Here is a 12,408-nt window from a genome sequence, read left to right on the forward strand (position 1 = left end):
AATTCTGCAATTCTAGACAGAATTGAGTTGCAGGTTTTGGGTTTTAATGGAGTGGAGGAATGGAGGGGATAGAGTGGGAGTTATGAGCTGGATTTTGGATCGAGTGTAGGGATGGATGCAAGGATGCTGTGATTAAAAATTGGATGGATTTTAATGGAAGGTTAAGGCTGTAAGTGAACTAGGGTTCAGAAAATTCAAATAAAATAGAAGGGGGGATGTTAGGGTAGGCTGTAGAGGATTAGGAGAAGAAGGGGATGAATAAACTGTAAAATACTTACTGGAATATGCAGGTTCTTCAATGGCAGCTTGGAGAAACTTGATTGAAGAAGAAGGACCTCCTGATCTACAAGATGCAAGGAGTCGCCGGAGTCCACCAGCTCTAACCCTTGATATGACTCACAAGACATGTCTCTGAAGAGAGAAGCAGCAGCAGCAAAGGCCAACAGCAGGAGAATTGATTTTTTTAAACATAATAGGTGGGGGAGCCTCTTCCCACGATTCTTATTAAATAAGAGGCCAAAGGCCTTATTCCTACATCTATTACAATTCAAATCTCCCACTTAAATCGTGGAGAGGAAAAACAACTTAAAAACTTAAAAGAAAAGACTCATCTACCCGTAATGACTTAAAAACAACTTAAACTACTTAAAATAAAGAAGATTCCCTAGTAGCCAATAGGATATAAGAACGTCTTAGCCAATAGGATCACTTCACTTAAAATAAAAGAAGATTCCCTAGTAGCCAATAGGATATAAGAACCTCTTAGCCAATAGGATCACTTTACTTAAGTTAGACCAATTGAACCAATTGGATGCAACGAATTTAAACTGGTTCAATTAAACACACAAAATAAAAACTAAGTATAGAAATAAACTAAACTAAGGCTCCTACTAAAACGCTAGGTTTAGGGTGGCTTCTTCAATTCGAAGGGGCTAGGATCTGCATCAACTCTCCCCGACTTAGAAACATTCATCTCTGATGAATGGGTGAAATCCATGCAACACTCTGGCAACTTGGGGCTGAGCTTGTTGACATCATGAATGGGAGTCCAAGTACTATGCTTGTGTGAAGAAACTCATCCATGAACCTTGTGATGAGGAGGAGGAAGTAACATGTGGGCAGCAGCTTCAACACTACCCTGGCAGAATTTTGTTGATGTTAGAACAATGGAAATATGGTCTTCAAGTCGTGGGGCCTTCTCTTTGAAGAACCAAGGGGGCATCACAAAGTCAATGTGTTCAACCTCCATAGGGTCTTCAATATTGATAACCTTCTCATTCAGCCCCACTTCTTCAAGAACAGCAACTTGCTTGTCATTGTCTCCCTGTGAAATGTTCCCAATTACCTCGTCACAATCAACCACATCATCCATGAGAACTGGAGCAATCGTATGGACACCTTGAGCACTACCATCTATATCTTCAAGGTAACATTCTAAGTCTTCATCACTATCAGGGGGTAGTGCATATATACCTTGCTCATAGTGCCCTTCAGGGGTTTCCTCTGCCTAGGCAGCCACATTAACAGGTCTATGCTTTTGTGGGCATTCGTTGGCATAGTACCCAAACTCATTGCAGTGGAAACACTTGTGAGGTGCATTGCTGTCCATGGGAGCTTTACCTTTATGATCAGCACATGGAGGGGCTGTAGAGCAGGGAGAACTACCAACAGAGTAGCCTGATCGAGTAGGACCAGCAGCAGAGTTTCCAACTCGATTGTGACCATTGGTAGTAGACTTGACTGCTGAAAAAGTTTTGATAGTACCCTCACTGGAGGAATCAAATCTTATATTTCCAGCCAATAACTCTTCAGCCTTCAATGCCTTCTCGAAACAGTCCTTGATGTCCAGAACGTCAACAACTCCAATAGCTTTAATAATGTCTGATCTCAATCCCAATCGAAATCGAGACAGCATCTGAGTGTTACTTTCCCTGGTGTCAGTATGAGAAGAAAGAACATCGAACTGTTGCATGTACTCAGCTACAGTCATAGTCACTTGCCGTAGGGAGTTAAGTTGATCTTGCATCTGGGCTCTGTAATGTCTAGGCAAGTATTTCTCTTTCAAATCATACTTTATATCCTCTCAATTAGTAGGTGCATTACCCTCACGTTCCATATCTCTCTCTGTCTTTCGCCACCATTCTCGAGCAGGGCCAATCAGTTTGGTACGTGCCAATCTCATCTTTCGATCTTCAGGCAAGTCATACTAGTCAAAATAATCATCCAGGGCAGTAAGCCAATCATAGAACACCTGTGGATCACCATGCCCATTATACTCCTTTAGCTCTAGTTTGACCTTCTGTGTATCGTACCTCCTATTAGTAGCTTCATCTCCAGTGAAGTAGGATCTCATATATTCTTCAAAGTTAGGTCTTCGAGGTGCGTCTGTAATTCTGTCCCTATCTTCTTTGTAGTCATCTCTGTCAGGTCTATGTCGGTCCCTGTAATCTCTGTCATGTCTGGAATGATCTCTGTGGTCCCTGTGACGTCTGGAATGGTCTCTACGATATTCATCCCTTCCCAGAGTTCCATGTACTTCAATATGCACTTGGAATCTGTCCTCCTCTACATATAGAGGGTTGTTTACAAGAGCATTAGGATCCAAACAACAGGATCAAATAACAAAAGGGGCTGCTGGTTCGAAGGATAGCACTAGGATTTAGGTCAATTCTTAGGGTTTGGGTTGGATATTGGGAAAGGGGTTTATAGGGTATTAATGGGCAGGTCTAGGGGGTCAATATGGTATAAAAAGGTTAGGGTTTGGATGAGTTTTGAAATTCTGCAATTTTGGGCAGAATTGAATTTTAGGGTTTTGGGTTTGGGTTTTAATGGAGCAAGGAGATGAAGGGGTTAGAGTGGGAGTTTAGGGCTGAAACTTGGAAAGAGTGTCAACAATGATGTAAGGGATGTATGCTGAAGGTTTGGTTTGAAACTGATGGACAGATTCGAAGTTATGGAGGTTTCCTAGTATAAGTAGGAGAGAGGGGTAAAACTGTAATTTCAGACAATCGGCTGGGTGGATGGTGCTGAAATTTGAATCGAGTCTCTCTTAGGGTTTGAGGAAGACTCGATCAAATGGTTAGCAGGTTCTAATGGTTAGATTTGGCTGGGCAGAATTCTCACGAAAATCACCTTGTATGTGACCTTCTAGAAGGAAGAATAATAGTTGCAGAATTTCTTACTTGTTGCAGGTCTTCAATGGCAGCAGCTTTGAAGATGAACAATGGGGTCTCCCGATCTTCACAATGCAAGGAGGTAAGTAGCAGCCCTCCCGATCTTCACGATGCAAGGAGTTGATTGGAGATGCACCAATCCCTTTACCTTGATATTACTCACAAGGCAACCTTGATATTACTCGCAAGGCACACTCACGATGGAGCAAAGGCAGCAAGCATAAAGCTGAGATTTTATTAATCAAAATTCGTATGTAATGCTGGCCTCCTTTACAAACTTATATAGAAGACTCAAAAGTAGACTTAGACACTAAAAAGGAATGGCCTAACCCTATCCCTAACCTATTAGGTAACTTAAACTGACTAGGAAACTAGAATACTAAAGGAAATAGACTCAAAACATGGCTGGACTTATAGAGTCCTAATTCAGCCCAACTTACATCACATGACCACTTAACCAAGTCACATGATCACTTAAATTGAACCAATTGGATGCAACCAATTTGAACCAGTTCAATTAAAAAACAAAAAAATAAACTAAGTATTGGGCTAATCCCGTATGCAACATATATACCAATATTTTAGGCCCATAAAAGTGGCCTGTTACATTAGAAACCTATGGGATCAAAGGCCCAACATGTATGTAACCCAACCCTAGACTTATTCCAATGAAACAAGACCTATTTGGTGATGAATCTGCATCAGTCGGTCACACAACACTCTCGATGCACTTCTCTAATACATCCATCTCACTTTAGTTTTTTGTGAAACATCATCATGTATGTCACCTTCTTTTTTTATGATTAACCCTAGATATCTAAAATAATCACTTTGCGGTATCTCTCTTTCCTCAATTCGCACCATGTCAGTATCCATCATTGTATTACTAAAATTATACATCATATGTTACGTCTTCATTCTATCAATCTTATACCCTCTTGTTTCCAAGGTTAATCTCCATAACTCTAACTTAGTGTTAATCCCTGCTTTTGTCTCATCCACCAATATGATTTCATCGACAAAGAGCATACACCACGGGACCTCGTCTTGAATGCTCTTGGTTAGGTTATGCATGATAAGCGCCAAATAGATAAGGACTTAAGGCTGATCCTTGGTGTAACCCAATCGTAATTGGGAATTCTTTGCCCTGACCTCCCACAAATCTCACATTAGTCACCACGCTCTCATACATATCTTTAATCACATCCACATTTACTTGATACCCTTCTCTTTACAAGAACATGCTGGATTAAATCTTTAGAGACTCGGTTATAGGTTTTTTCCTGGTCAATAAAGACCATATGGTGATCCTTCTTGCTATCTCTATATCTTTTCATGAACCTTCTCAAGTCTCAACTAGTAGATAGCTTTTGTCATGGATCTACCTGTCATAAAGTCAAATTGGTTTACTGAGACATGAGTCGCTCTTCTCAAACAGGCTTCAATAACCTTCTCCCAAAGTTTCGTAATGTAACTCATTAGCTTTATGCTTCTATAGTTATTGCAGCTTTGTATATCACCTTTATTTTTGTAGATCGGGACAACAATGCTTCTCCTCCTTTCATCTGGCATCTTCCTTGTGTTCATAATCCTATTATATAGATTGGTTAACTAATATACCCCACAACCTCCTAGGATTTTCCACACTTCTATTAGAATCTCTTATGGGCCTGGTGTCTTGCCTTCATTCATCTTTCTTAAGGCTTTTTTAACTTCCGGCACACTAACTTTTCGTACATATCTATGGCATGTGGCGTCTTGTTGAATAATATAGCCATCCGGGTCATTTCTCCTCGACTCATCTCCATTTAATAGGTCACAAATATACACATCCCATTTCTTCACAATGTCCTCATCTCTTACCAACACTTTTCCATTATCACTTTTGATACACATCACCTGATCAAAATCTCTACTCTTCCTTTCATCTTAGCTATCTTATATATAGCTTTTCCCCCTTCTTTTGTGTATAGGTTGATATAAAGATCCTCATATTTCTTTGCCCTAGCCATCCCCACAAGCTTCCTACCTTCGTTTCTGGCATCATTATACCTCTTTTTATCCTCTGTTTCTTTCGTCTTTTTTCATGTCTTAAAACAATCTTTCTTGGTCTTAATGGCTGCTTGAACCTCATCGTTCCACAACCAAGTCTCTCTAGGGGCCTGACCACTACCCTTAGCTTCCCCTAGCACATCTTTGGCATCCCTCTTAATACAAGTCATCATCTCGTTCCACATTACATTGTTCACTAAGTAGCTATTACATGAAAGTAGAAACTAAAAGTACTATTACATAAAAATAGAAACTAAAGGTAGCTATTAAACACCATCTGTCCTCAAGGGGCCCACACTAAGCTCACATGAACAGTAACTACAAAATTTTCTTCCTTGAACTGCATCAGGGTCTCTAGTTTCTACCCTGCATAATGTTGAAATCAACTTGAGTTTAAATTTTCGGAAGTTTCTATTTTCTACCTAACATAACGTTGAAATCAGCTCAAGAGTTAAAAGTACTACAAGTTTTTAACTATGATAACTAGAGTCCAAAGCATCAATGAAATGTACATATGATGAATACGGGGTTGTATAGATTGATTTATATTACTTATAGACAATGGTTGGTGGCTTTTGGGTGTCAAAGTGGAAAGGATCAGGACTGTGGCCATGGGCAAGAACCTGAGGCAGGCGATAAATGTAAGATTTGTGCATCAAGGCTGGAATTAGTAGGGAGGTCAAATATATGCTGAGCAGTTAGAGTTTTTTGGTTTCATATATTTTACCTATTAAAGATTCCTTGGTTTTATTAGAGTGCTTTGATGGTTTTATGTTTGGTTTGTTGGCTTCATTATTTTTTCCGTTCAAGCTGCAAATTCCAACTTGCTATGGCTTGGAATCATGGAACTAAATCTCGGTTTCGCAAGTTTCCGAGACGAGTTGGCCAAGTACTTGAAAAAATGCATGGTTTTGACCGAGATGTGGGTCATTTTGCAAGTTTCGACATTTATGACCATCGAAACTTGGGGAAACCTGGCTCGAAATCAGTACAGCTTATGTATGCCAGAAACCAGACTAGAAACCAGGACATACACTTATTTATGCCTAATTCTTGTAAGTATATGAAATACTTCATTTACTTAAGATATTATTCGTAAATAAGCAAATACCCCCCTATTTGAATCCAATAAAAATAGTTAAAAAAATCAAATTCCTAAAGAATAAAATGTTATTCCCCCAGTTCAACAACAAAAATTGGATTTTCAGCAGTAGGTGAAAATTTCAACTTTCTACTGTTATGGTTTTTCTCAAATCTATAAATTCCATAAATCTTAATATGGTAAAACATTGTTAAAAACCGAAAGTGCGATAAAATATTCATTTGTTTTGATGTCGAAAAAATTACTTTCATTCAGAGCAATTTTGACAGCATTTGCGGACACCAATTTAACTTGGACCGGAACATAATTCCTTCAATATAAATCAGATTTAAGCAATCTTGGATTTGTTCGAAAGCTTTGTTTAAAATATTCATTTGTTTTGATGTCTAAAAAATTATTTCCATTCAGAGCCATTTTGATAGCATTCGCGCACACCAAATTAACTTTGACCGAAACATAACTCCTTCAATATAAATCAGATTTAAGTAGGCTTGGATTTGTTGGAAAGCTTTCAAAACAAAGCTTTCTAACAAATCCAAGATTGCTTAAATCTGATTTATATTGAAGGAGTTATGTTCCGGTCAAAGTTAACTTGGTGTGCGCGAATGCTGTCAAAATGGCTCTGAATGGAAATAATTTTTTAGATATAAAAACAAATGAATATTTTACTGCACTTTTGGTTTTCAGCAAGATTATAACATATTAAGATTTATGGAATCTATAGATTTGAGAAAAAACCCTAGCATTATAAAGTTGAAAATTTCACCTACCGCTGAAAGTCCGGTTTTTGTTCTTGAATTGGGGGGGTTGACTATTTATCCTTTTGGAATTTTATTTTTTAACTATTTTTATTGGATTAAAATAGGGGTATTAAATGAAATACCTAAACCCTAAAACCATTTACTTAAATGATATTAGGCATAAATAAGTGTCTGTCCTGGTTTCCTGCCAATGTCCAAGAACAATATACACTATCAAACTTGGGTCGAAAATCATAACTAGCATTTTAGTGTTTTTTTTTTGTGAAAATAGTTCATGCATTGTGTTAAGAATGTCAAAAATAGGTTGTATACAAAAAATCAGATAAAATAAAGCATTTTTGGTCCAAAAATTTTTCCCTGCTATTTAATCTCTGATCTTTCCAGGTCCATAGTTTCTGGACAAAGATGAAGATACGATCCAACTCATTCCAGCTTCCTCCAAAAGAGCCACCTCCCTCCCCCCCAACTAAAAAGTGTATGGCAATGAATTGCATGTGTTCCTTACCAAAAAAAGAATTGCAAGTGTGAAGCAGATTCAGTAGATCTCAGACAATGAAGGCTGGCATTTGGAAGCCAGAAACCTTTAGAAATTAGGTGATTGATGGCAAGAATGCAGTCCTTGGCAGCAGTCAATAAAAAGAATGTTTTTTCCATGATGATTTCCTTTACACAAATCATATTATGAGGAAAATTCGATGTACCTGATCCTTCTTGAACTTTCACAGAATATTATTTAGGATTGGGACCTTTTAATCTTTCAGTGCCTGTAGTTCTGGTTCAATGCTGCCTCCTCCCCCCATGGTGGATTCAATCTATTATTATGACCATAAAGATCAAAATCCTATCAACAGAATCGGAGGGCTCATAAACTCAGTATGTTGAACACCACAATTAATCCACAATCTACAAGTCTTCTCAGCCTCAAATTAACAGTATCAATAGGTCTCCTTAGGGTCTTCAATACCCCAAAAGTTATTCTCAATTTAATGGTGGGATGGAGCGATATCGTATGAATACGAAAAATAGTAACTAGGTTTCAGAATTAGCAACCTAGCTGTAACGCCACATCAACACAGTAACTCACCATCAAACTAACAACAAACCATCCACTCAATAGTCGGAGTAATATCAAACTCAAAAGTGATCCAACAGAGAGAAGCTTCAAATCAACAGCACTCTAAAATAGTAACTCAAGGCCCGATTTTAATAGCTATTAAGATCTCACATTCTGCTAGGTAGATCAACATGGAAACAGCCGCGATGCGGGTAAGGCTGCGTACAGTTGCCCCTCCCAGACCCTACGGTAGCAGGAGCCTCGTGCACTGGGTTGCTCTTCTTATTCCGCCGGGTAGATCAACACCAAACTGTAGCTACAGGTGGGGATTGATGACTGAGAACATCCCCCCCAGGACCACAACAGGCTATTGATCTGATAGTGAAGTGAATAGATATTAACACAGGCCTGAAATTAGCAAGTAGGAACAGATTAGAAGCTTACTAAGTTGTTGGAAATCTGGCCACTGAATGGATTTGAAACTCAGGTCGAAGGAGGAGTTCCAGCATTAGAAGAACTTTTCTAAGTTTCATGAGGATGGATGGACGGACAGATGCAAGGAGAATGTATGCTGCTGCAACAAAACTTCACAGCAGGATACCGCAGAGTATGTAGTTGCAACCAACAAGACTCAAGCAGTACCTCTTGTCAATAACAATGATTCCTTCCATGTTAGTACTTAGTACAACAGAACTGAATTTACAGCTCCAGTGAAAGGTACCAGATAGCTTCAGTAAGATCCCATAGTTGCATAAAATAAAAATAGAAACAAAGGAAAGGAAAAAAAATAAAAGATTAGAAGGGGAAGAATAAGAAAGGGATATGACCAAGGCCTCTCACCTATGACCTTGGTCAGTCTCTCACCATAGCTGAATCCCACAGCAACCAGAGCAATGTTTCGTTTTTTTTTTTTTATGGTCAATACTCAAATTGTGGGCTCTATTCTGCCCTTCTTTTTTATAAATAAAGCTCTCACTATCACAAGAATAGAAGTAATCTAAAGCTGTAACAGCAACACTTTAAAGTAGAAACAAATAATATATAATCAACTAGTATCCTCCTACACCTCATACCCAAGACATAAGTAAAGGGCCTCAATGGGCCCAGTCCTGGCCCATTAATTGGGCCTAGAACTTATAAGATAAGTAAATTAAACTGTTGGGCTCAATGGGCTTCATGGCTTGCCCTTTGGGGGCCTAAAGAGTTACTGTCTCATTGGGCTTAAGGGCTGGACCTTTCTTCTCTTCAAGCTCCATTGACTTGCATCACCCCAGGTGGGGATAACAGTGCAGGAATTGGAGCATGGATCTGTCCCAGCTGATCCTGATCTGATCCAGGTTCAATTGACTGGTGCACTGTGCAAAATCGGCGTACACTAATACACTATGGATAAGCTGATACATTGCATATTATATGTTGGATCAATCCCATCTGATCCCAGTTGGTATCACACATTGGCCATTCTTTTAAAACTTTGCATGCTAATTTGGGCAATGAAATTCTGTGATTCTTCGTCTCCCACCTACATGTTTCATCTGCTGGAGGCTATATTTGTAACTTTGTACAGCATTAACAACATATCTAAGCAAGGGCATACATCCATAAACCATGGCTTGTGATGTCTTGCTTCGATTAAGTGTTATATGCTTCCATTTTTTTCCCACTTTTAATAAATATATAATTTTCCTGTTTGATTTCTTTCTCTGTTTGGAGTTGGTTGAAACCTACATGCGAACCTTTTTCTTTTTTTTTTTTTTTTTTTTTTGTTGAAATACTTAAGTTTGAAGCTCTTCTACGTAGCAGCACCTGTAAGATATTTTGCTTGCAGTGACTGTTGTAAATTTTTTATAATAATTATTTTGTTGACAGGTTTATGCTCTAATGTCTTTCCTGTCCCTTGTCTTAAGCGAGAGATCAATCTATTTTAATTCTATCCGGGAAGTGTAAGCATATTCTTTTGCATCTTTCTGTTACTCAAGTCATAGACATGGCTTAGGATATCATAAGTCATTTCTCTCTGTTCTGCTTAAGTTGCTAGTGGTTTTCTCATTTTTGTTATATATGTTTGTCGTCTAACCCGTTATCTCTCTGTCTCTCTCTCCCCTTTTTTCCCCTACTCCTATAAAATTTATTCATTATTGATTAAAAATTGGTCATATAAATCGCTTTAATGATAAGTAGAAAACTGGAGGTACCGACCTTAGAAGATTGTCATCCAAAAGACTGGACCACCTATTATGATGAACTAGGTAGACTGAAAACTTGGAAAATTTTATCGCATGATTATTCTGCCATGGTGGACCAGTGAAACAAAAGGCATTGATTGGTTGTATGTTTTAGAGAGAGAGAGAGAGAGAGAGAGCATATCCATGAACAACCTCAAGATTTATGGGAAATTTTTTTGGGGGATAAATAAGATTTAAGCTTTTAACTGGTCAAGCAAGTGGAATTGTGTGAATTCTGAAAATTCATAAGTATCGAGTAGCCAATTTTTCCCTAGATAACTAAATGTTTTATGTGTATGCCTTATGGTTATGACCCTGTTCATCTAAATGTTTGGCATTTCATGATAATATTTGTAGACATAGACACAGTGTGGAAATGCTAGACTACAGATATGGTCTGTTAAGCACTTAAGCCTGTGGTTTTCTAAGGCTGAAAACAAAGGAAAAGCTGAGGGAAAAGGAAGAAAACTTATAACTTTAGTGTGTCACTTGTAATTGTAGTAGGGTACTGCATGTTGATCAATTGGCTTCAAACAATGCTAGGAGGGCCTTGGAGATATCTGCATCTAATTACGAAAGCTAGATCATTGGATATCCAAAGGAATTTTTCATTTTGTTTGGAGGATGAGATCTGCTCCTTGGGTAGTGAGTTGGACAAGTTGTGGATTTCTAGACCTTCCTTTTATTTAGACCCCTAGCCAATGTGTAGTTCTCCACTCTCCCTTGTAGGTTTCCGGCTTTAGCTGGCTCGATGTTGTTTTTGTACTGCATCCTTGCATTCTACTTCTCTTTTTTGCCATAAATTTTGGCTAGTAATAAAAGGGTAATAAAATCTTAAAACATTGGTTTCTAGTAGATGTTTTTTTGTATATGCCTTGTGTTTATAAGCTTTCTCATCTAAATGTTCGGCATTTCATGATTATGTTTATACTGAGACTGAGAGTGGAGACATGAGAGAACAGATTCAGGTTGTTAAGCCCTGGTTTTCTAAGACTGATAACTAAAGAAAAGCCAAGGAAGAAGGAAAAAAACTCATGCAAGCTGATCAGAACAGCCTGCAGGTGATGGGCCCATGAAGGGAAAATAGGGAATAAAAAAGGAAGATGCCTAATCTAACAGCTAATAAGGGGTAAATCTGATCCAATGTCTAAGGGTCAGATTAAACGAATACTGAAAGCAAGAAATTAGTATTTAAAATTCCAGAACAAAATAACCTAAATATAGAAGTTCAATAAGGAAATAATGGAGAGAAGATAAGATACTGATGGGTACTATGGGGAGAGAAAGTATTAGGTTGTGATGGAAATCATATGGAGAGAAAATAGATTATACAATACTCATAACATAGTAGGAGTTCAGCCATTTTTTTTTTTTTAAATATAGATAAAAGAAAGGGAAAGATAAGAAAGAAAATAAGTAATTTCGAGAAAAATAGGAAAGAGAGGAAAGGGATGAGGTATTATCGTGAGCAAGAGGAAAAAAGGATAATGATGCTAAAAAATAGGATGTAAGCAAGGGAAAGGGAAAAAAGATATTCAACCACCTTGGCAAATTTTGCAACAACCAAATCAAATTCAACTCAGTCATTCCATTTGGGCCCGGGTGGGGGTGTTTGCAGAAAAAAAAACAAAGAAAACAAAAATAAACTAGACTAGGACTTTCTCTTTGATTGTCAAAACAACACAATTCGAAGATATCTAATAACAAACTTACTCCATTGGGGTCGCTCAGTTGGCAAAGACCAACTCCTCATAATTAAGAGGTTATGAATTCAAATCTCCTTGGGGCCTATTTATCCAAAAAACAAAAGAAAAAACTTTTGACAAACTTGTAACCCCGCACAGCTACTAAAATCATAGTAGTAACGGTGTCTAGGCAACCCAAAGCGTTGGAGAGAATCCTAAAGCAAGCGACACCTTGACAACTATGACTAAATATGATAAAATATTTAAAAAAAATCTAAAATCCTAATTGATGCTTAGAAAAGGACCTTCAAACAGCTAGATCGACATCTAATTTTAGATACTGAAAGACCAAAACA

The 12,408-nt window shown here is 38.0% G+C and overlaps 1 protein-coding gene across 2 annotated transcripts in view; it reads left to right on the forward strand.

Moving 5' to 3' along the window:
* Nucleotides 1–12,408, forward strand: part of LOC122671660 (transmembrane protein 184A-like) — an 88,805-nt gene that overhangs the window by 46,915 nt on the left and 29,482 nt on the right. For both annotated transcript variants that reach the window (XM_043869016.1, XM_043869017.1), the window contains exon 4: nucleotides 10,012–10,085. In XM_043869016.1, coding sequence (XP_043724951.1) covers nucleotides 10,012–10,085 — 74 coding nt within the window. The remainder of the gene's footprint in view (nucleotides 1–10,011; nucleotides 10,086–12,408) is intronic.

The sequence above is a fragment of the Telopea speciosissima genome, chromosome 8 (assembly GCF_018873765.1).
Source record: "Telopea speciosissima isolate NSW1024214 ecotype Mountain lineage chromosome 8, Tspe_v1, whole genome shotgun sequence".
NCBI lineage: Eukaryota > Viridiplantae > Streptophyta > Magnoliopsida > Proteales > Proteaceae > Telopea > Telopea speciosissima.